General features: G+C 38.4%; 1 protein-coding gene across 1 annotated transcript in view; it reads left to right on the forward strand.

The window, feature by feature from the left end:
- Positions 1–25,502, forward strand: part of SDK1 (sidekick cell adhesion molecule 1) — a gene marked incomplete at its 5' end in the record, with an annotated part of 391,349 nt that overhangs the window by 278,005 nt on the left and 87,842 nt on the right. Inside the window, 6 exons of the mRNA XM_084295713.1 lie at positions 3,407–3,588; positions 11,559–11,674; positions 14,771–14,963; positions 18,220–18,318; positions 23,232–23,423; positions 25,324–25,445. Coding sequence (XP_084151839.1) covers positions 3,407–3,588; positions 11,559–11,674; positions 14,771–14,963; positions 18,220–18,318; positions 23,232–23,423; positions 25,324–25,445 — 904 coding nt within the window. The remainder of the gene's footprint in view (positions 1–3,406; positions 3,589–11,558; positions 11,675–14,770; positions 14,964–18,219; positions 18,319–23,231; positions 23,424–25,323; positions 25,446–25,502) is intronic.

A 25,502-nucleotide genomic window follows, 5' to 3' on the forward strand; every position in this document is an offset into this window, starting at 1 on the left:
ATTCTTGTATGCATGAGGGAGTTCTTAATGCTGTGTTTGAATAAGCTGTTGAAAAACTATTCTTAATTCCATTAAATATGTTAGTTATTATTTAAAAATGCCATTGCTGCGTTGGTTTATTACAGATGAGAAATTGCCTCTGTTCAAATGATCCCAAGGGTGCAGACATTTGAATTCTGGCCGGTCTTACTAAAGAGTTAGTGAACACTGGTTTGTTTTTTACTCTGATAGCTACTCTGAATGGGCCTGCTGTGTGGACTAGCATCCTATGGAGACTCTCAGCATCCTGATAATTTTTTTCCATTTTTAAAGTGAAGTGAAGTGAAACACCAAGAACTAAAAGTGTTTACAAGGGAAGTTGGTACAGTGCAGCCTATGCGCTGCAGATGTATACGTGTGTATTGCAATCTCAGCCTACTGATAGAGAGGTGAATTACCTTAACAAAGTCACAAAGGGCTCCTGCTCTATGGAAGAGCAAGAATAGAATCAATAACCTTCAGTATTCTGCCAAACAAAATGGAGAGGGAGGAATGACAGGTAATGCTTCATGACAGACCTTGATCTGTGGAAGACCTTGATCTGGTTTTGAAAATTGGTTAGTTGAGTACGATTCTTTCAATCTCAGCTGTATTTATTAAAGAGAAACAGAATTCATCTACACCCAATTCATCTACAGTCTACTGGCTTCCTATGTTTTGTGCAATACTAGCAGCCAGCTAGGACCTTACCTTTAGAAAGGGAGACATTATCTAAATCAGAATATTTGTGGGAAATTCCCAAGCACTGTACCACCACTGACATATTTCCAACTGATGGTTACAGCCTATTGTAGGCAGGTTGCTGACATTTTCAATGTAGTGTCCTCCAGACCTACTGAAATATAATTAAATGCTACAGTCTAAATGCCAACACCCTGTTCATTCTGTGCTCCTACTTCTGCTGGCACGGGTGGGAATGCTTTTGCGATGTTAGTGTTGGTGAGTTCCCAAAATAGAGCTGGAAAGTTCCTTTGCTCTTTAGGCAGAATTGAAGTCTGTTAATCTCCCTGTCACCTGCACAGAAGCTTTTATAGTAGTGAGCCACTTGTGCAAGTGCCTGTGGATTTAAGAGATGGACTCAATTTGAAAGCTGTGCTGGTCATTAGTGACAGGTGGGGAAAGATGCTTTAGCTTCTGTCTGTAGCTGAAATTTTGTCATGAGAGTTGGGTACCAGTTTGCACAGGGTACAAATGTTGTCTGTACAGTTCTTTCCTTCAAACCAGTCTACCTGATGATAGGATTAACTCCTTAGCTACTCGTAGTGAGTTAACCAGTCTCAACATTAAGTTCTTTGAGAAAGCAATCCTATAGCCTCCCACTTCTGGCAATCTTATCTGTTTTCTCTGTAGAGCATTTTCAGTGATGCCAACAATTATTAGCATAATTGATCCTGGTCCTCCCTATAACGTCTCTTTCTATTTTACTAGAGACTGATCATATTCGTTATGGTCAATCTGTGAATGTTTTTGATGTCTATGTGCTTTGTCTAGACCACAAAGAAAGCATTTAATCAAAAAGAATTTAAGATTATCGTATAAAAGCACAACTGTCCCAGGCAATAAACCAAGCTGTTCTTCTAAGTCAAAATACATGGCCACAACAATATGTGCACTGAAGAAATGTCTTACTGCACTGATATCTATAGTATTAAGGTATAACAAAATGAAAACCACTGTGCATCCTACAGACCCAATGCTGAAGACATGCAAGATACTAAATTGATGGAGCACCTGATCTTTAAAAGTGAAGGTGCACTGCACAAGTCATACAGAGTATACATCAAAGTCTATGGTGAGAAAAATTGTGAAGACATGACATTTCTGAACTGGCCTTCTTCCTCTGCCCTTTTTCTCACTGGCAGTATTGCATTTAGAGGAGTGCCATGCTAACAGCATAATAGATTAAATCACAGGAGCACTCCACACCTTGTCTGCTAGGTGTGAGACAAAACAGTGCTGCACAAAGAATTGACTTTGCCAGGATGCATGCAACCTTCGCAGGAGACAAAAGAAAGGAGACGGTAGATATATAAAGTAAAAAAAAGAAAAGAAAAAAAAGAGAAAAGAAAAGATGAAGATGATTCAATAAGCTCAGCTGAGAGCTGATATTTCTTTGTTTCCATTTCTATTTCACAAATAGAATTGTAACATCACAGATGTTATTAACTGTGACAAAATACAGTCAGGCAAGCAACTCCTCAACAGAGAAGAGGGGTTGTCAGTGATTAAGAACTGATCTCTTTATGAGGAGATTTTAGAACAAAATTTGCGGCTGAAGTACATGCAGAAGTTGTCTAGCTGTAGAAATTGTACCAATTTAACTCAGATAACTTAAGATCAGACTGTAAGATGTCAGTGAAATTGTTCTGTGCCAATAAGATTTTGGTGCTTATTGTGAAGCAAAAGATGAATATGAGCGTGTACAAGTTGTGCGTGAATAAGAATTCAAATGATCCTGAATTTGTCTGCTCTGTGGAACAGTAATGCCTCATGCCCCTTACTACTTGGTCTCTGTTTTTCTGATTTGATGTGAATTAGCATATTGTAAGCATCCATTGTACCATTTTAATAAAGGAAGGAAAACAAACAGTATTATTCACATTCACGGATTTGCAGGGTTTGTTTGCTTTCTATAATTTATTTATTCTTCGTAGTTTCTTGGCCTAAATAGATGCATCAAAGGGGCTTTGTTTTCTGCAACGCAGTTTTTACAGGGAAAAATATATTCCATTTTCCAGCTTTCCATGCCTTAGTAGAAAGTTTATCAGGATGTCTACCACTCAGCCTTATTTGGTACAGCCCTCCTCCAGGAATTCTTGTGCTTAACCAGTCCTTCAATCTCAAATGTATTCAGTCTTTATTTTAATCATGCTATGATGTGAATCCTGGTGGAAGCCAGAGATGGCAGTGCCTGTAGCTCTAGAAGGTCAGAGCCTGCCTGAGTTCTTCCTTTTCAGATTTCAGAGAAGGAAAAAAAACATTCCTCAAGCTGATTTACAGCAGCACCCTGATAAAAATCACATTGGGGCTATTTTTTTCTCCTAAATCACATTTTTTACTAGACAAGCCACATTTAAAAAGCTGTAATTTTTCCACAGCCATAAAACAGGTTAAAATACCCATTTTGTTTAGGTCTATGCATGTAATCTCAGTGAGATCACATTATAAATACTATAGTAGTCAAACAAGATGTGGTCTTATCAGCAGTTAGTCTGTTGTTTCTGATAATTTTTCATTATTCTTTGTATAATTTGGCTGTAAAAGTGTGAATATTGCTTCTTCACAAAGGAAGCTATTTTGCTAGTCAGGATATTTTCTATAATTGATACCGACTAATTAACAGCAAATTTTTCTTCCCATATGGTAGGTATCGCCTGGCTGGCCTCCCTGGAGAATACCAGTATAAGAACATCACCAGTGCAGAAATTAACTACTGCTTAGTGAAAGACCTGATCATTTGGACCCAGTATGAAATCCAGGTGGCGTCTTACAATGGAGCTGGGCTGGGAGCATTCAGCAGACCTGTGACAGAGTACACTTTACAGGGAGGTGAGCAAATCGGAACTGTATGTGTCAAAGCACAATTTCCTAAGGAGAATATGCACTCTCCGATAGTCCCACCTAACAATTGTAAAATGAATGGTCAGTTCAGTCATATTTGAAAGACATCTTTGTTGGGTTGGAAAGAAGTAGAAAGCACAAGTTTCAAGTGCCTAAGTAGAGACTCCATTGCTCTCTCTATTGTAGAAAAAGCTGTGGGTCCCGTGGAATGGATTTATAGGATGTGTGACATGCAGTGGCTGAGACTACTCTGACAGGAGAGGCATAGGGAATATGTCAAGGAATTGGGTTTATGGCAGTCAAGATATGCAGTATGCCACATACGTAATACAGGAGACAAATGCAGAGCAAACCAGCATCATTATTTTTGATCATCACAGAATAACTTGATTTAGAAATTTGGAATAAATTTGAAAGGAACTGTAGAAAGAGAAATAGAGCCTTTGGAGAAAGTATGTTTGATAGCAGTTCAAGGATGATGCATTTCAGACATTTGCAAAGAGGAAGACAGAATGATCATCAGAGCCTTAATTTTTATGCTATGGCTCTTCCACACCTTTCTGGTAAGTGCTTTAAAAAGAATATAAATTGCATCAAAAAAAGGATATGTAATTACTTTTTACAATCAGTGTAAGGCATGTTTACACCTCTAGATTGGTATAAAAATCTGTAGGATAATTAAGTACCAAGCCCTTAAAGCTTTTTTATATTTCATAATGGCAGGGCTATGCTGGATTCTGAGCACTGGACAGTATGTGGTCTCTACTGGTCATAAAACAATTAAACTATTTTAGAAGCTTGCAGTTTATAGTACATCAGTTTATTTATAATCAGTGAAAATTGTGTAGTTGTTTGTTAATTGTTAGTAGGAGTACTTTATAATGTGATTAGATATAGTTTGAGTTGTAGGGAGATCTTCAAGAAAAGATTATTTGCATGCAATAGTAGTTAACCACAATAATTAAAACAGGAAGCTATCCATATTTTGTCTTAGGGCATCTGAAGTTTCACAGTTTAGAGGAGTCTAGACACATTCAACCTCTTTCTAGAAGTATTTATAGCAGACCTTGAAATGCTTTTTCCAAAGTCTTCTCTCTACAGCCAGGATTAATGTTTTGTATCCCACTAAAGACCAGCTCTCTGCTGAGAATTGGTTTGCACAAAGAATTTGAATCTATTCTGTGAATATGTTTGCAGTTCATTACTTTGTTTATTTGGACATTTTAGGCTATCACATCACCTTAGCCTTCCATCTGTTAAGACTCAGGTTTGGACTTCGCACTCTTTTTCTTAAACCCTGCAATTGACTCTAATTTCCCTTGATATTATGTGCTGTTATTATCATCCTTTATTGATTGGCTGTCTGTTGTCATTTATAAGGATATAAATCCTCTGTTATAAATTAAGAGTAATCAGCCCTGCATTCATATTAACTATCAAGAATGTTTAGACTGCAGGACAACCTGCAGTGGCCTGTTTATACAGTTTCTATCTGTATCCTAACTGATCAAGAGTGGGTAGACATGAACAACAACAACAAAAAAAGGATCTTTGTTATTTATTTTATAACATTATTTGATAATAGCAATAAATAATTACTTCATGGATGCTGTATTTTCTAGTCAATGCCCTTCTGGATATCTGTGCAAATCACTGAAGTCTGCTGTAAAAAGAGTTTGAAGCCTTTTTACATCTAGAGTTGAAAAGAAGAAAGGTTGAGTGGTATCAGGATCATTTGAAATTGGATTAAAATAAAGTCTCAATAAGTAACGCCCTACCTGTCCATAACCCTGCTTATTTGTCTGTCTTGTAGTTGGGAAATGACAGGAAAGGCCAGTGGTTGTTTCTTGCTCTAGATTGTCCTTCCTAAACCAAACCAGCAAGAGTGAGAAAAAGCAGTGTGTAAAACTGCCTTGTAAATCATACACCGATTTTAATGTGAGCGGAGATAAATGTCAAAGACACACTCCCATCCATCCCCCTCTCCTACTATGACCACCACCACCTCTCTTCTGACATGCATTAAATGATGTGAGCTGTGCTGGCAAGAACCTGTCTGTCTGCTGATGAAAAATACCTGAAATACCTCATATTAATCAAATGTGCGGTGCAGTCAAAGCCTGGCAGGAAATGAACACTGGGAGCAGATCAAGCCGTTGGCAGGAGCAGATCAGCACATTGGCATCTTCGTCGGGAAGAATATTGACTGGCCATATAAGCTGTGGATTTATACCAGAACCCAGTCCATTAATCCCTTATTAGTCCTCTGGCATTGTGTTAGCCACTGATAACTAATCAGCTGCTCAAAGCTCTTCAAAAATCACCAGTTTCTACAATATAGCCAAACTTGCAAGATGCTGAGCGATCTAAACTTGTAGCGAGACTGGCACATAATGTCAGCTAGATAAAATGTCAGAAAGACTTACTGGCAAAGCACTGAACTTCCTAGCACTAGGGTCAGACAGTTTGACTGTCTCTAAATCTTGAAAGTCTTTTCAGAGTGATATTCAGCCTAATCCTTTGATGCTCTGGGTATATAGGTCTTTCTTCATCAGAGCTTCTCCAGCTGTTCCTTACTTTGATATTACTTTTCACAGGGATTTGTGCCAGCCTCCTGCATAGGGCAATTTTTTCTTAGTTAAACAGTGTCCTGCAGGACTTCTCATTGCCATATGACAAACTGAAGTTTTCCAATACTTTTTCATATGAGTAGCTTTGTGAGATGTATAAACATCTTTGTGGATAGCGCTGATACTGTCTCTGCTCAGTACTGTTGGACATGTTTACCTTTTCCTGCAGGCTGATTTGAGAATCTTCCATTTTTTACTGTCCCTTTAATCTCACTAGCATGAATACTTCTGCACTTGTCTCTCCTTGAAAAACATCCAACACTCTTTAGATTTAGCCAAGGCAAGGCTTGTAAGTAGAGACAGAGCTTTTCTTAGACAATTTACATTGGAATTAACCTACTTTTATTTCTAATGTAGCTGTTAAGTGTTTCTTTTGATGCATATTCCAAAAGCCAGTGTTATATCCTGAAGTTTATAAGCCTCAGCATGTAGTTTGATATTATTTTATTTTCCCTACTTGCTGTGTACGGACACCTTGAAAGGCCAGAGAAGGCCCTTTTTGAGTTAAAGGCTGGGAGAGTCACCAGACTAGTGAGTCTTGATGGAGTACAGGGAAGGACAGAAGCACAAGGTACTATTCAGCAGGTCCAAAGTGGCTTTTTCCACAGGCAGTAGGAGTTGAATTAGATAAATTCATAAGGACTGAGATAGAAGAACTGGACAAATCTGTTATCTGTTTCAGTTGACTGAAAACTTCCTCCTTTATGTAGGAAGTAATCTTGAAATGGAAATCTCGGAATAAGGGGTGTCCTCTACAAGCATTTCAGTTTGCCTCAGGTAAAAGAGTCCTTAATTTTCCCTTACACATTTTTGCTAAAATCATCTTCATTATTCACTTTGTTTGGGGAACTTACCAACAGCCAGGAAGCATCCCTGAATGTCATTCTGGCCCAGCTGCTCCTGAGCAGAAGCAGGTTGGAGTTGCAGCATCTGGATTTTATAGCTCTCAGTCTTACCACTGTTAGGCGTCATTTCCCATCTATTGTTTTGTTGTTGTTGTTTTTAATGATTTCACAAAGGTTGTGAATTACCAGTTGTTTTTGGTGAGGCTTCTTGCTTCCAGCTCTTACTAAAGAAGTAAAACTTGGTCCTTGTGAGAAGCATGTGAGAAAGGGAAAAAGGCATTTCCCAGCTGCAGGAAGCAAAACTCTTCAGTTGATGCCAAACCTCACACTTTTGAATTTCAAATATTGGCACACGTAGAACAGCAGAGACCACTGTTTCTGTGCACCTGCTGCAGTTCCAAGCAGAGCAAATGTTGTCGGCCAGGTGCGGAGGGGAAAAGGCTTTACAGAAGGAGTAGCACGCTCCTGTACAAGGCTCTCCCCACGGCTCCCAGTGGGTACAGCTTAGCACCTCAAGCCAGTGCATTGAAGGAAAAACTGAACCCTCACATAGAGGAAAACCTGCGTTTCCCTGAGCCTGCCTTGCTAAGACATGGAAGCTGCCAACAAGGAGCTTGGGAGGAGCAAGGCGCTTTTCCACAAGCCTTTGTTGAAGGTCGGTATTTAAGACCAGCGGTCTGTCCGTTAGAATCTGTGCAGGGTTTACATGCTATTTGCACATAGCTACAGACAGAATAATTACATGTACACATGCTTAACCTTAATGCCTTCTCTTCTCTCAATTATCTTGTCAGCCAAACCCTTTTAATGGCTTTTATCTAGAGTGCTTCCATGACCTTTTCTACTTAGAATGCTGCACATTAGCTTGCAGTCCCGGGAGCTGAGCTCTTAACAGATTTCCAACCGCGTGAACTTTATAGGGAAGAAAGTAACAGTTGGTTTTGTCTGACCAATTTGATCTGCACTTCCAAGATGACTCCCAGGTGGGTCTCCGGTGTGAGATGGTTTAGGAATACTTGCAAACATCATGAAGATCAGATTTTAAAATTGAGTATGTAAACACATGGGGATTACTTTTGAAACAACTGTTTGACATTGGTAGCTCTTGTACTGCTTGACAACAAGAAACTCGTAGGAGGAGGATAACCATCCACCACTAAATTAGGAAATTCTTAATGCAGACAGTTGCAGCTTCAGCAAGGTGCTAACTGTGATCTTGGAAAAGTATCTGAGTTTAGAAATGACCAGAAGGTCAGCTCTGTCAAACTTTTTCTTTTTAATGCAAAACTATTCAAATACCAAGAAAGTCTTTAAGATCAGGACATAAAAGAAGAACTCTATCCTGTCACTTTGAAGTAAATTCGAGGTCATGATGCCAATATTTTACTGATTAAAAATATAGAAATGTATTATATTACATCTTCTGCAGTATAATTAAGCTTATGCATCTTAGACAGACCATATTCTTTCCATCTCTTAAATTCATTCATTGTGATGCAGATGTTGATTCTTCAATAAAGATTTTAAAGATGAATTGTAATACAAATCGTGGTTTCCAGTATTCTGAAGGGTTTATATTTTCTGGTCATGGTTTTTACCGCTTCTCTTATCATAGCAGGTACTCTTTGTGCTGTGATTATTTATTTGTGTTTCAGAAAATTATCCTCTAATGAAAGAAAAATATTTCACTATTTAAAATAAATAACTAGTATATTTGGTTTTCCACATTTCCAAAACTACAGTAAACCTATCCTAAAGTGCCTGCCTGGGCTCTTTCAAGATGTGCTACAATAAGGACTATAAATGAAAACTTGAGGCGTGCTGATGCAGGTTTTTTCCTCTCAAAAAATTGCAGTATTTTGAAAAATTTGCAGTATTATGAAAAGTATTTTTGTCAGACTCCTAGAATAAAATCCTCATGTTATTGAAATTACTGGAAATTTGCTATTGATCATACAGCATTTGTGGAGTTCTGCAGTAAAGAAAATGCCCCCAGAAATGAAGCGAGCAGTGTGCATGCTAGTAAGTGTTTTAGGAGGATGAAGACAGTGGGAGTACCCTGGTTGGCAGTGGCTGTACTGCTGACTCTTCCATCAGTGGTCACCTGTATGTTACTGGTGTTCTGGGAACAACAAACTCTTCATACCTCTGCTAAATTCTGTATTTCTTTGGCTGTGGTTGTCAGTGAACAGTGTATGGGTTAGATATAGACTTTCTGTGTAGTTTTTATAAGTTACAAAATCAACTTAGCACATATAAATAGAGTTGTAATGTAGCACTTCGACAGAAGGAAATGAGTGGAGAGGAGGATGCTCGGCTGTTCAGCCTTAATGACAGAAGGAGATTAATCTCCCTATGATATTCAGATGACTTTCTGATAATAAACTAACTTGAAGGTTTCCTATACAATTTTCTTCTGCAATAACAAATCTCTGGCAGCTACAACATCAAAATATTCTAATATGCAGGAAAGTATGAATTTTGATTTTAAAAATTCTTACATTAGCTATCAGTTATACAAAGCATTGAACACAAAAGCAAAGTGAAGTAAATCATGGCTCTCATAATAAACAGTTTCATCAAAGAACATGAATAATTAAAAAAAAAAATAGTAGGGGAATGTAGCCAAAGCAGCTCATTATGACTGTATAGTGACTTGTATATCAGGATGATTTGGTGAATCTCTTAACTACAAAAACTTTGATGTGTATGGATTGGTAAGATTATTGTAACTTTCCAAAAACATACAGGCAATTATGATACATGGCTGGAAATAGGACCTAGATTCTAACAAGAAATTAGAGTAGTATCAGATAAATTCTGGTTTTAGAACTCAATAATTGAACATAGTTCATAAATTGTGACATTGGGTTTTAAATTAGGGCAAGGCGATTCTGAATAATATACAATATTTCTGAGGTTAAAGAAAGAAATGTGCAGAGCTAAATTTTCAAGCCAGAAGCCATCAGAGAGTTTTAGTGCCACAAGGCATGAAAGTGGATATCCTTATCATTTCAAACCTCACATCTTCCTGGATCTCTCCAGATTTCTGTGTTGATATTTCTAGGTTGTGGATGTCTTTGACTAGGTGTACGCTGTCCTAGCACTGTTGGCAGCAACCTCACTATAGCTTGTACACCAGTTAAGAATAATGGACCTGGATGTCTCTTTCACACAAAGCTTTTGGTGGACAAAGGGACATTTTTACATTTTTGAACTTAATGTCTTGATTTCTCCTCTATACAAAGACTCAATTTCCAAAAAGTACTTTGAAGCTTTTAAAGTTTGTGACCTGTTTTTGAAAAGTATGGAACAAACCAGCATTTCTCAGTTGGAACTGTGGTTACTTTTTAGAAGCATAGGTCATTGGGCTTTGGTAGAAAGTTTCTCTTGGAAGCAGAAGGAACAAAGCTTTTCAAGCTTCAAAATCACTTGTGGATTGATCCTCTTTTACAGAATACAAATGCGTGTGGCTGTCAATAGTCATGTTTTTGAAGCTTTACTAAACTTATTTTTTAGGATTCAAAGGGTATTAGTACTTTTTCTTTTCTTAATCAAATAGCAATTTTCTTCTTAAACTTACTATGAAATTGATAATTTCGGAAAAATAGACCTGACTATTAGTATTACTTCCTCTTGAGAACTAAAGAAATGACATCCTAAAGCAATGAGTTGAAGAAATTGCCTGGAAGATATTTAAAGAGACATTATGTTAAATGGTAAAATACTTACATCGTGGGTTGTGTTGTTGTTGTTTTTTGAAGCCAGTATGCCTCAATGTTCCAAGCTTTTTTTTTTTTTTCGCTTTTGTACTGAAGAAATAATCTACCTAAATAAGTACTTGACATGAAAAGTTTACACAAGTTTAAATAGATTAGAGGTTGTATTGGTTCGGATTATATATAATAAATTTAATATATGTGAGTGAATACAGTATCAAGATAAAATATCTCCAATTCCCAAGAAAAATCTATTGCATATGATATGACTGGTCCTAATTTTTAAGCAGTGGTAAATAATAAATGGTGTTGCTAGATTATAATTCACAATTGTAAATTTAATTGTGCGGACCCCACATTTGCTAGTTTGATCTGGGGAATTGTGTGGTATTAAGAGAAATTCTCAGGAAGTTTCTTAGTGAAATTTCATTCTCTGTGCAGTCATGGATAATTGAAACAGATGTGTTCACCTATCATTACCTAGTTCCTGTGTCAAGTTTTATGAAAAACTCATCTGAGGAGTTATATGCTACCGAAAGCATTTCATCCCCTCCCCCTGAAAGAATTTCTGATACAGAATGAGAAATAACTCGATTACCATTCTTTGCAAATCATTGATGGGTACCATATCACAGGAAGTGCATCCTTTTCTCAGGCTTGGTATTACTTTGAGACTAATGAGTGGCAGTGAAGAGGTTCTTTTGACCTCTCATCTCTCTTCCATTCTGTTTCATATTCTGTTCCTCTTGCCTGACTGGGAGCAGTGCCTACAGCTCCACCGCAAAACGTGCAAGTCGAAGCCGTGAACTCCACAACCATCCAGTTCCTCTGGAACCCTCCACCCCAGCAGTTCATCAACGGTATTAACCAAGGATACAAGGTAAATAGGAACAAGATTTCTACATCTTCAAATAATGTTTCCTGTAAGAGTCCTGATATACAAAAATTAGGAATTTAATAATCTATGAATGTCCAAAATGACTGTATTTTAAGAAGCAAAATTAAGAGAGGACTCAACAGTTGTTGCTCTTCGTGTAACATTTGCTGGTTTATATATTGTTAATATATTTATATTATTATATATGTAATATATTATGATACTATATATATTATAATAACTATAATTATAAAAGTTCTAATACCTTTATCATTTGCCTGGAGAATTTCCAAAGCCAAAAAGCAGTTTGATGTCAAATAGTGCAGGAGACACATCATTGTGCCACTAAAATGTGACACATCATTGTGCCACTAAATCAGCCTGGAGATTTCTATTTACTCTAATGCAAAACTCCCATTCGTTTCATTAGGAACCAAGATGTCACGCTAAATATTTGTCTTAACTTTCCCACTGTGATGATTTTGGAGATGTAAAAATGTAAAATTTTAAATCGTGCTCAATGGCGTGGTGTTAGCATGGTGAGTCCCTGTTGATGGGGCAGCTGGCAATGTCTTACAGTGTGCAGAGTAGGTAGAGGGTGCTTGACAGAGCACTTGGTGGTCCTCTGCCCAGTGAAGTGTAGCTGGAGTGGTTTATTTCTGTCTCTCAGGAAGGACTGCTTAATAGAAACTCCTTCCATGGTTCAGCAGTGGGGACGTAATAAAGGAAGGGTTTAAAAACATTCATAGAAAGAACAAAGAGAAACCTTGTAGGAATTGCAGAAGAAAAGGGACGACAGGTATGTTTTGTTGACAGGGAGGAGGGAGCTGGATTTAGGTGTTGTGTGAGGAAATGCTCGCTGAGCTGAAAAGGATGTGTGGTTCAGAAGACAAGCTGTGAATTGGAGGATTGTAGGTGGATTTTAGGAGTTTCAGAAGACTTGATCCTTCTCTTAAGAATGTCTGAAAGTGATGGAGAAACTGAGACAGAGGTACACATGTGTTTCAGTACTTTTGCCCAGATCTATATATTTCTTATAAAGAACAGTGGTGTTTTCATAATCTCCCTGCTGAAGTAGTATTACAAGTAGATGTATACGTCTCTTTTTCCCAGAGATATGATCAGCTGTCAGGACTGGGTTGCTGACAGTGATTTTAGACTACAAAAATGTAGCCTGAAACCTCGATACAGAGGTAGTACCTGGCTTCTGTTTGGACTGTGGAGAATAAAAGCCCTTTGGGGATCAGCGGACTGCAACATGCTATAATTATCTGGTGCAAGTCCAAACATGGTGAGCTCAGTCAGATTTGGAAAAGCCACATTTTAGATTTTTATTCTTTGTTTTATTCAAACACAGAGCTTCAGTATGAAGATCATTAGTTTCATTGCATAGCTGCTTCTCAGTTAAGTTTAAATGTAATTATCAATTGTATAAAATAACGAAGATCTTTATTTGTATTTGTCAGTTGTCATTAAAAACTTTTGGATTGATCGATTTCTCTTTACTTGTATTTCCTTGATTGTATTAGGTTGCAACAGCTTTGTAATTCCTATTTTTCATGGGCTTTTTTCATGGGAATTACAGCATGAAGACTGTGTGAGAACATTTTTGTGACAGTTACTTCTATTGCATAGTTTATTTTGTATAGTTTATAAACAGTCGTAGCCAAAGCTAGGCCTTTGCTTTTCCTAAGGGTTAAACCCATTTTGTCCTTTAACTAACAAAATTCTTCACCTTTATTTCCTGCGCATGTTTTCTGAAGAATGTGCAATGAAATACTTGAGAAAGAGAAGTTCAGTCCCCCAAAGTTATAAATGCCAAATCTAATCCGCAAAGGTGATTTGGAAAAGAAAATAAAACTTACTATTCCATCAACCATTATTCCATTTTTATCTTTTCTTTGGAATTTATTTGCATTTCAAGAAGTTGTAAAGTGCACCTTTCAAATATGAAATATTTCTAGCAAAATGAGTCCTTATAGTCCTCTAACTGGTTTCTGTCTATAAGGTGTATAGTCTGATTATCAGCCAGTAGACAGCTGAATGTGTCAAATACAGCTCAATAATTTCAGGTATCTATTCATGTTTATGAGCCTGAAATCAATACAAGTAGCCTGATTTACACAGATACTGAGTAAGGCCTAGAATTTTAACGTCCTAAGATTTTAACATCTACAGGATAAGGATTTTTGGACAAAACAGAAGTTTCATAAGCACTTTAAAACTTTAGCCCCCTACGTTGTTACGATGATTTCAGAAATCGTTTTAAAATTCAAAGTTTGAAGTCTTCATTTAAGTGCTTAGAGATAAGGTATTCTACTCTAAAAAACGTTGATCACCCAGAAGATCCACTGAGATGACTAAAACCTGGAAGAAGTGTGGCTTGACAAGCATGTTAACTTTAAATGCATGAAAATATCTTCAGGAATCTCACTTTTGGGACCTAGTTGTTGAAAACCGTACTAATCGTTTTTCTGATTATTTTCTATTCTTTCTGTAGTTCCAGAACCTTTTGAATCATTCACAGTGTGGCTATCCGCACACAGTCAATCACTGTAAAATTCTTGATCAGTGGGATGCTGAGGGCTATGGAAAGGGAGGGAGGATTTTCCCTCTCCTCTCTTCTCCTTCCCAACCCAGTGGGATCTTTCAGGGAACCCTGTAATATGATTTATTTTTATTTATTTTTTTTTAAACTCAGGGCAGCACTGAAATTGCCTTTCTTACTTCACCCTCCTTTCAGCGGCAAAGATTGTTCAGGGTAGGCAGAGCAGCCCAGTGGGGGACAAGAGAGTCATGTTGTACAAAATACACAAATAGCCACTCAATAATTTTGGCCTTGTTCAGTAGCAGAAATTGAGAATTGTAATACCTTCGTGGCATCGGTACATCCCCCATCACTAGTAAGTATTATACACATCCCTCCTGTTACCATATTAACAGCATTATATCCATCTGTTCAGCATCAGAACTGACAATAGTTGAGCAGTACTGCTTGTTTTTTACAATCAGATTAAGATGGTTTTGGCAGCCAAGCATACTTTAGTTCTGAATAGACGCAGCTTCTAATGAGAGCTCATCTATGTTTAAATTTTCTAGCTTCTAGCATGGCCAGTGGATGCTCCAGAGACTGTGACTGTGGTCACCATTGCTCCTGATTTCCATGGTGTTCACAGCGGATGTATCACGAACCTGAAGAAATACACTACTTACTATACGTCAGTTCTGTGTTTCACCACACCTGGAGATGGACCTCGAAGCACACCGCAGCTGCTACGCACCCTTGAAGACAGTGAGTAGTGAGCACTGGTAGAGAATCTCAGTGCTCGGATTCTGTCTGGTTCAATATAAAAGCCAGAATTTTTACATCTGGGCACTTAAAATCAGACCTTAAGTTTACAAGCAGTTTGTAGTCTCTTCTTAAGTTACTTTGCATCAGATGATGACCTCAGCCAGTTGTCCATATGTTTTCTTTTCGCAGGTAGAAAATGAAAGGTGTTTAATATTTTTCTCATTATGGACTGAACTATTTTATATTGCTTAGGAGCTGAAAGCTCCGTAGTGTGGTTCAGCTAACACAATATGTTGTTTGTCTGTGAACCCTTATGCTCCCAAGTCCATGTTTAGGCATCCAGATAAATAGGAATTGATCTTCTGAGGAACGGAACACCAGAACATCCTGTGGAGATCAATGATTAATTTAAGATTGTTTCCTTCTGCTATTCAATATATTGAAAATCTCTATATTATATTGCAAGTATTTGTGTAAAACAGAACAGCCAACATCGTGACAATTCAGTAGCTTTTACTCTCTAAAACTGAAGTCAAATTCATGGAATGAAATAAAAAGAGCTGAATCGTTTAGCTTATAAATTATTTGCTGCATCAAAAAAATGTTTTGACCTCTGTGGCTCCCTGAAAGTGTGTGTTTGAGGCACGTTTGGGGCTAACAAGTCTAGTCTGTCAGTTGCAGGTAATTAAATTGCAGTGGCCATCATAGCTAACTGTGTGTCTGCAGTGATCTTGGCTTTGGCCAGGGCTTCAGTCTTCCTTTCACAAAGCATCATAAACACTGCTGCACATTTAGAGATCCAAATCAGAATTTTGAAAAGTCTAATGCAGCCATTAAGGTATTGTTTTTAGAAATACTACTTTGCCTTAATAAGGACCTTTTAGGCTAGTCGATGTTCCCGTAAAGAAAAATTTAATTAACATTAACATTCACAGAAGTGAGGCTCAAAGTGCTAATCCAATTTTTCATGAGATACTCTTGAAAGAGTATGAAGAAAATTAAGTACTTTCCCATGGATTTTCCTTTTGTGATTCACCTCCTTCGTGTGCTAGACCTGTGTCCCAAGAACAGATTCTGGACTTAAACCTTTGCATATTAGAAGGTCACAGAGACAGCATTGTAAGTATCAGATATCTATGAGTGTCCTGGTTTTAGTTAGGACAGAGTTAATTTTCTTCCTAGTAACTAATATAAACTCATATGTTTACCTGGAGTTAAAGCAAAAGGCATGGAGGAAAGAAAAGCATGCATTAGGTTCCTGTGTGTCGTATTAACATCTTGCCTGTTTTCTTTAGGAAATGAGGCTTTGGCAGTGTAAATGTGTTTGGCTGTCTGTCTTAGATCCATCTGTCTTTCTCCCTCCAAAAGCATTTTTATTCCATGGCTAATTACAGAGAGTAAAGAAGAGCAAGAAGCCAAAGATATGAGACTCCTAAGATTTCGTGAAAATTAATCTGCTGGGAAGAGGAAAATAGACTATTAATATTTCTGCTCATGGAAGAGGGAATGCAGAAATGAGCCTTAGAGACTTTGTAGAAAGGGGGGAGGGGGAACACAGTCAAAATATTGGGAATATCTCAGGGAAACGTTGGGATCACATGCCATTTTAAACACAAGAAAAAATTCCATCATGAAATATAAAACAAGAGAAGGCCAAACTTTTATTTTGTAAACATTTCTTGTCATATGCAGCTGCATGCTGCAAGGATCTTAGGCAGTAGAGATGACCAAGATTGTTTTTAATTTTAGGTCCTTTAGAATTGTTTTTATGATGACTGAGAAGTGTGATATGGTATAATGTGTCTTTGTGGAGAACTTGTTGAATCTAAGTTGTTTCTGGATTTATATAGTGGGAAAAGGTTTGAAGGGACTGTCACTCATGTTTTCAGGTGATAATTTTCTGTCTGTAAAGCAAAGTTAGGCAATCCTTTAAAAAAAAGTAGTGCAAGCAAGTCTGTTTGCTGATGAACTGTAGGTCAAATAAAATCTGACATCCAGTCAGAAGCAATGTGTCCTGGCTTGGTGTAACCTGCACCTGTTTTTCATTATGACATTAAAATTGGAATGCAACTGCAGGAGCTAATTGGAGTGAAGCTTTGTGAGTTCTGTGGCTTGCATGCGTGTAGATACGTGTTCCTGAATAGCACATAATTGCCGTGCTCCTGTTAGGTATTCCTGAGATCACTACCAGATCAGCAGTTCTTTCTGTGTAATGCTTCAACTACTAGATAGCGCAGAATGGATTTGGAAATTTTCCTCACTAGGATTGCAGAATTGCAAATGTGGTTGTAGCCGACCTACTGGCAGGCTTTTTTTTTTTTCATCCTAGCTGGAGGGGAATGAGAAACTGGACTAAAGTGAAGAGGAAACAAAATATGAAATTGCAGACGAGAAATTGCCAACTGATGTCAGTGGAGCTGGAGGATACTCAGGCAGGGATCCAATGACAGAAACACAGTGAATATAAAGTGAACAAAAACTCCTTTTTCCAGTACATCGATTGAAGACAGAACCGCAGTTGGATCAAAAATCAGTCAGGATGTCTTCCTTGAAGATCAAAATTGAGGGAGGATGGCATATTCTTGACAGTCATTCCATTTTATGCTCTTTCATTGCACACCAGGGAGCTGAAATTTTTAAGAGCTCTTGAGCTACATCATAAAAATCCTTTAAAAGTTTCACACACTTGTATTCATTTTACAGAAGGTAGTTGCCATTATGTTGGACGTTTTTAGAGTTGTTTTGAGACAGTCTATCCAAGTAGTGATGCTGTCCTTGCTCTGACCTTGCATAGGCAAAAGGCTCTTTCCAGATGAGGGTTGTGCAGGTGGTGTTGCTCACAGCCACAAGGCCTGAGGAGCTGCCCACAGCAGCACGGGTACCCACAGCATGCTGTAGTGGAGGGAAAACAACAAACACAATCACTTCCAGGATTGCCAGCTTGATTGTTCTAATTAGATTAGATCAAGAAGAAAGAGAGAGAACACGTTGTGTGCAAGTCCCCTGCTGCCGCTCAGTTTAGTTCTCTGCACAGTTAGGATGGCGACTGGATAAAATAATTTATGTGATGATAGCCAGAGTGCTTCTTAACACCTTGCATTCTCCCCTCTCCCCTGCAGCTCTCACTGATGTTTCCAGCAGGCTTCTATTGGCCCCGGCTCAGTGTTTTATTTCTTCAGCCCTAACCTTGCCACATGAATCAGATCAGAAGTAAGTGGGGTTCTCCTGCTAACAGATTTCCTTTTCTGATTGCCAGAGCCAGGAGCTGTGGGACACCTGAGTTTCACTGAGATTCTGGACACATCTCTCAAGGTCAGCTGGCAAGAACCTGTAGAGAAAAATGGCATCATTACAGGCAAGTATCAGCTGCTACCTTTTTTTTGGAGGGGGTGGTGGTGGAGGAATGTATCATTGCAGTGAAAAAAATGTTTGCATAATAGAGCATTTAGGGAGAACTGGCTGCTGCGAGTGCTGGTTTCCTGGTTCATCTTTTGGGTAATTGAAATGTCAGCTAGGGCACATTATAGAAAGTACGGGTCCAATTACTGGCAGCTCATGATTGTGGTCACTGAAATGGCAGCCTGTATTAGAAATCAGCTCCCCACGGAGTCTAAGTCTTGTTAAGTTGTCCACGACCTCCACCTCTGTTACTTAATCTCTGAAACTTTGTGAGACGGTGTTTGTCCTTTGCCACAGAGGTTGGGGTTTCCTATGTTGAATTTACAGCTGCAAAATCTGAATTGGCATTGCTAAGATTTGCAATCAAGTCCAAGCCTGAAATCAGCAGTATCCTTCATCTGTGATCAAGTGGTCTGGCTGTGGACTGCATGACAGAATTTGCATGTCATTACTTAATTTTGTATAAACCATCACAGCAGTTCAGAACTCTCTCGTTTCTTTGATGAGCTGGCTATTTGACTGTTCCATGCTATTTATCTATTTATTGTGTGCCAATGTAGATGTAACATCAGCAACTTCATTATTTTTCATAAAGGCAGCTATAAATAGTTGAGAAAATCTCTAATTCTTATCAACAGAGGCAGTATTGTTTTCAAAAGGGAAACTATTACTGTTGCACAGGGTGGACACTCTATTTAACAAAGGCTTTCAAGGTTTTGAAGTGCAACAAAGCTCCCAAATTTAAAATTGCTGAAGTTAAAATCATAGTTGGGAAGGGAGAAGGTAATTTTATGTGGACCAAAATACTCTGTTTGGGGAGTATCAACATTTAATTTTAAGGAAAGTATCATAATACTTTTAGAAAGTAAATATATTTTAGGGGAAAACAAAAAACAAAACAGAACAACAACAAACAAAATAATTTTTTTGGCTCCTGAGCATTAAAATGTTATATCAGTCCAATTTCATGAAACGTTTTAATTTTGACAGGGCTGAGTATTTGGATTGGACTTGCTTCTGTCAGTGTCTTTTCTTCACATGTACCATTTATGCATGTCTTCCATGCTGTTTATAGTACATGTGGATTCTTTACGCAGATTATCATCTTCCTTTTTACCATAGTAGCTGTCCTGAAATATGCATTGATTTAAGTGGTTCAAGATCAGAAACTAATGACTTCTGAAAGCAGAGCAGTATTGATTCAGTAAGGATGGCCAAAGCCTTCAAGCCCGAGTGCTTAAATTTAGGTACCTAAATCTAAATCTAGTTATCTAAGCAAGATGATGTAATATTCATCCTTGTAAAGCATCAATTAGCAGCACTGTGTTTAGTGTTGCAGAATTGCTTTCCTAGAAACGAGCTGCCACCTCCCAGAATGGGTTGAAAACCAGTGGAGTGAAATGATGAACTGTGTTATCGTCGGGGCAAATTGTTTTAGCGAGAAGGAACTCGAGAGGCTATATCCTTCATGAAGGAACACTGATGTAAAAATGCCCAACAAAGTATATACGGAAACAAAAATGTCCTTAATGCTGCAAATTATGTTTGGGCTAGAAGAGCAGCAAAACTGTTCATGCCCCTGAGTACCTCAGAGGTTTATAGAGAGCCCCTTGGAGGTCTGAGCGCTCAGGGAGGCATTTCTTCTTCATTTCTGCTCATTGATATCTTTACTGGAACTTCTTGTTCCGTGCACCGGAGCTGGGGGGAGGAAAACACGGAGGGTGGTGCCCGGCAGCCAGCCTGCTCTGGGAAATTGCCCATTACTCTTGCTGTAAATCTCCGTATCTTCCTCCTCCCTCAGTAAACACTGATTTATGAGCACCTGGATGTAGACGGACAGTTCGTGATTGGGTGTACTGCTTGCTTGTAGAGAATTTACTCCAGATCAACGGAAAATTATTTCTGAAACTCTTCTGGTCATTAGTTTCTGTTAGGCAGCGTTTTATGGAGAGGATGCAGAGCCAAAGCATACGGGTGGGCTCTGCGGCACCTCTCCTGCTCTCACGTACGCCAAAGGCAGAGGAAGCGCTCTCTGCCCAGCCCGATCGGACTCCCTGTGCGTGTTGCTGGCAGTGATCATGTCTGTAAATCAGCGAGCACATTTTTACCAACCACATGTCCTAAAGTTCTGCCCATCTGTCAGTCATTGTGGCTTAAGTGCTACTTGGGGGTACGCCTGTTGTTGTTCCTTTCCTTCAGCGTTTTTTCATCTGGTTTTGTTATGCATGATTACGTTTGGCTTTGTGTCAGTTCGGCATATATGTATGTATTTTCTGTTTCTGTGTTTATATTAGAATTTAACTATACTTTCGGGACTGAAATATCCACAGTAAATGCTGCCTCTTTGCCTTTTCTTCAGTCTGCATGTGAATTTATGATATTTTTCCTGGTGAACGTTTTTTTTTTCAGTAAATAAATACATAGAGACTATGTGCCTAATGGGCAGGAAAGCTGTGTCTCATCCCTGTAGTCACAAGGGAGAAAACATAAAATGTTCAAAGAATAATCACCAACATTTGATGTATATGCAAAGTTTATCTAGATGGGAGAGAAGAAATCTCAGCCACTTCAGATTGTCTTGTGCATGGTACAGGAAACTTCCTATCGTTCGTGAGTCACAAACAGACAGGGAGAGCATTAGAAGTCTGCTGCTTATCTCTTATTCTGTTTATTGTTCTGAACAATGCATTCTGTTTTATTCCGGGGTGGTACTCCTTGATTCCCTCTGCCAGCCCATGCACAGGGTTCAAAGCAGGCACGGCAGGGTCACCTGCAGCTCCCAGGCAGACAGATGAGCCGCTGCACGGCCCTTGCCCAGCCTCTGCCCCATCCATGGCTGCACGCAGACGTTCCTGGGAGCTGGCTGGGCTCCCAGCTGCTGGTTTTGTGTCCTCAGTGCCACAGCTTGAGAAGTGGGAAAATGCATAAGGGCACCTTCCTCAGACTGTTTCTCACTCATCCACGTTGTCCTGTCTGGAACAAGCATAGATTTTGAAAGAGAGGGGATGCTAGTGATGTGGTTCTGTTTGCAATTCCTTCGTTGATTCTCACTCAACCTTTCAGTTCACCCTCTGTTTATAAAGTCCTTAAAGTCCTTAAGTTTTGTCAAAATCTTCATGCAGATTTTAATCTTGCCTGTACTATAAAAACTCTGATCGCTGGTAAATGATTCTCAAGCAGAGAGCCTCAAATCACTGCAGAGTCTCTGAGATATTGGTAAATTACTGCCTTAATTAAATCCTATTTAACAGATGGGACATTTCGGACACTTAAAACTGGCTCCAGGTGAGCATTCGGGAGTTTTTCTCCTTCCCCTAGGTAGTTTGTAGTCAGATGAGTGGTTGAAATGTAGCCGGACTGGTTGAAGCATCGCCTCTTGGCTGTTTATCACTGTCCTTTCACTTGAAGCATAATTAACGACTATGTGATTACTCTGAGCCCATTTTCATGCACAAGTATGTTAACTTGATTCCGTCAGTGATGGCAGCTAGCACCAGAGGGAGGATGCCATCTCACACCTTTCAAGCTCTCTCACAAATGTGTGTCTCACCAAGCGTTTAGCTCCTGAGGTGATGTTTCCTTGTTGATCAAGACCATAAGGTATTTTGCTAGTTCAATATGTTAATCAGCTTATGTTTGGGGGGGGGGGAAAGAAAGCAAAACAAAACAAAAACCCTCCTCCCCCACAACTGGTCTGAATTCCTCATCTCGTATGATGGGAACAGGAACCCAGTAGGGAGTTTCTCTAGCCAGCTTGCCTCATGCGTGGCTCTCTCAGTGGGATTCCTTTCTGTTAGTCCTTTTCACTCACTTCCATTTCACAGGCATTCAAGAGCTATGTGTATTTTTTTTTTCCCCTGAGTCAAATCACAAAGAGAGCTGCAATCAAGCAAACTTTTCAGACACGCTCTCCGGAGACTGGCACAGTAAGGTTCAAGTGGGTTCAAATGAGAATAAAGTAGGACTGGGCAGGAGAAGGACAAGCAGATTTGGAGGTAAAAATTGAGCAAATCAGACAGTAGAAAGTTTCAAAAGTTCTTGGAAGGCAAATGGTTATAAAAGTGATAAAAAGGAAAGGGTTTCAGAGCCTGGTTGTGATATAAGAATAATATGGAGGTCAGGGTGAGTGCAGTTTTGGACAATAGATTGGCTACACTACAGTTTTGAAAGAAAGGATAATGATTCACCTTGCTAAAGGACTTGTGCGAGGAACAAGCAGTGGGGAGTAGGGTTTTTTTGGTTCCTAGAAGAGTCCCACAATGTTTCTGCATGATCATTATTGTTAGATTTGTAGATACATAGCAGTGAAGGTTGCTTCAGCCTGGAAAAGGGGTAGGTGTATAAGTGCATGTAGATTTTTAATTAGATATTCTGGCTGGTGAGAAAATGTTATATTTTACAGTGTTTCTTCCTATTCGTTTCGTGGGGTTCACAAAATGAAAGTCCACCTTTCTTTGAGTTTATCCCCAGGTTTCCTAGAGATTTCACAGCAAGCTCTGTATATTCATAGAAAAATACAAATAGGCCATTGAGACTCCATGTCCTCCCCCACCTGTAATTTGATGGGCAGATGACACCCCCTGGGTATTTATGTCAATTGCTTGTTAGAAATAAACGTAGTAGAAAAATGCCTTGGTATTTTAGCCAATGTTTACCTCAATTTTTTATTTTTATTTTTTTTTTACTGTTCACAAAAGATTTCCGTAATGGAGTAGAGTAAGAAATAAATCATACTACAATAGACCACAAACAAATCTTGCAGAAGCAGTAATTTACCAGTCTCTGGGTTATTGCATAATAGTGCTTTAGAAGAAAAACTAGACTCCCACCACTGTTACAGCCCCCTGACTTTGTGTAATTATTTTTCAGGCTATCAGATCTCTTGGGAGGTGTATGGCAGAAATGAATCTCGTCTTGCCCGCACGCTAACCAACACAACACTTGAGTACAAGATCACGGGGCTGTCATCTCTCACCACATACACGATCGAGGTGGCAGCTGTGACAGCAAAAGGGAGTGGATGGGTCACATCCTCCACCATCTCTTCTGGTGTGCCTCCAGGTTGGTAAAATATCATGAAACAAATTAAAGCAGGCTCATTCCACGTGTATTCCAAAGATCACAAGTGACTTTGATTCAGTTATAATAAATATGGGTGGGTTTATAAAGCATCAGAATTCTTTACCACATAATTTAAAGTTAATTCTTAGAACAGATTAAAATATTAACATGAATACATTCACAAATTGAAATTACCAGAAAATTGAGGTTGTTTTGTACACATGGAAAAAAAAAAAAAAAAAGTAGAGTGTGCAAGATGATGCAGTCAAAGTAATGAAGTGGATACCATACAGAATCTATTGATATTTACAACATAACATAAGAAGAAGAAATCAAATCAGAAAGTTTTGCTTTTTGGGGAAAATAGACTTTGAATGCTGTTAAAAGGGAATAGTTTCTCTATTTATAAGTAGTATAGCTTATGTCACCTGTGAGAGGACATTTGTATAATGAAACTAAAATATTTGCAAGGTTTGACATTTGTGGCTTGAAAAAGACTTGGGAAGAGGTAGTCCTATGCTCCATTGTCTGATTTAGCATTTTAGGTACCTGTGAATTGTTTGATTTAGCATTTTTCATTTGGATTTTAAAATTCGTTACTCTCCTTCATCCTGTATAGAAAGCAAACTCAAAAGCCATTTCAAGCCTCAAAACAGCAGTTTCAGTTAATTTATAGGCTGTACAAGTAGAACTTTCCAAAATGGAACAGCTAACATACGTCCCTGATGGTAATCAATTTTTTCCCCTTTCTAGTATTTTTGAACTTTTCTGTGTGTCTTGAAGTATGCTTGCCTTTCTTTTCCCTAATCACAGGTAATTGTGACAAGTTGCAGACTGGATCAATGCCATGCTGCCTGTTGTTACCCAGATAACAGCATTATCCTGTTTGGTCAGAGTTAGTTTATTGATCATAGTTCCCACAAATGTGAAGTAAGAATCAAGAAATATTGTGTATTCATGTGTACTTGAAATACGTGCCAAAAATCTGCCCATTTTTTGCCTGCTGCATTTGCACATAGTACAACATTATGAATGATTACTGATTATAATACTAATTTCCATTACTTACGAATGCAGGTACTGTTGGGAATTTATTCTAAACAATCTACATTTAATCCCTTTCCTGAGCTTGCTTTTGTTGATAATTCAGATAGTATTAAAAATGTAAATGCCACTCTAAGCTTGACTGATGTGAGGCAAAGATCTTATTGGAGCTCCAGATTTTTCCCCATAGAAGGTCACCCTCTTTATTGACAATATAAATTATATATATATATTATATATATAATATATATATATTATATATATAATATATATAATATATAGTATATTATATATATTATATATATAATATATATATTTTAGCTTTATTCAAACATCAGAAATAGCTCCTAAAACCCACCTATTACAGGTCAGTATGAGAAGCATAAAGTCTTCCCTTTACACTACCTGAAAAACTAGAGTCTTTTTCAGTTGTTAATATATTAAAGCTGTGTTTACCGTAAGAAGTAAGTAAGTATTATTGCCATTTTAATTCTACAGAAGTGCGGAGAAACTAGGTGACTTGACAAGTGATTGGCAGATCTGGAGCTGGGAAGTACCTTTCCCCCGAGCCACCATGCCTTGTCTGTTACTCAACTTCTCTAAAATAGTAGCTGTAATTCTGTAGAGGGGCTTTCTTTTTTTATCTGTAAAATGTGGTGCGTGCTCAGAGCAGCAGAAATAGTAGTGCTTTATTTAATACTCTGCCAAAAAAAAAAAGAAAAAAAAAAAAAACACAATATTTCATCTATAGTAATAGGTGCTCTATATGCTGAAACACTGAATGTCAGCCTGTTATAGGGCCTTATTACCAAGAGCATTTCCACCTCTCATGTGTATTTATTTCTCTTTTCTGCAGAACTTCCAGGTGCTCCGTCCAACCTGGTGATCTCTAACATCAGCCCTCGCTCTGCTACACTTCAATTCCGGCCAGGTTATGACGGCAAAACCTCCATCTGCAAGTGGATAGTTGAAGGCCAGGTATGTCCCTGATGAAAGGCTCCTAATGAAGTTTCCAAGGAGTTGAAAAGGGTCCAA

The sequence above is a fragment of the Netta rufina genome, assembly GCF_964035555.1.
Source record: "Netta rufina genome assembly, chromosome: 15".
NCBI lineage: Eukaryota > Metazoa > Chordata > Aves > Anseriformes > Anatidae > Netta > Netta rufina.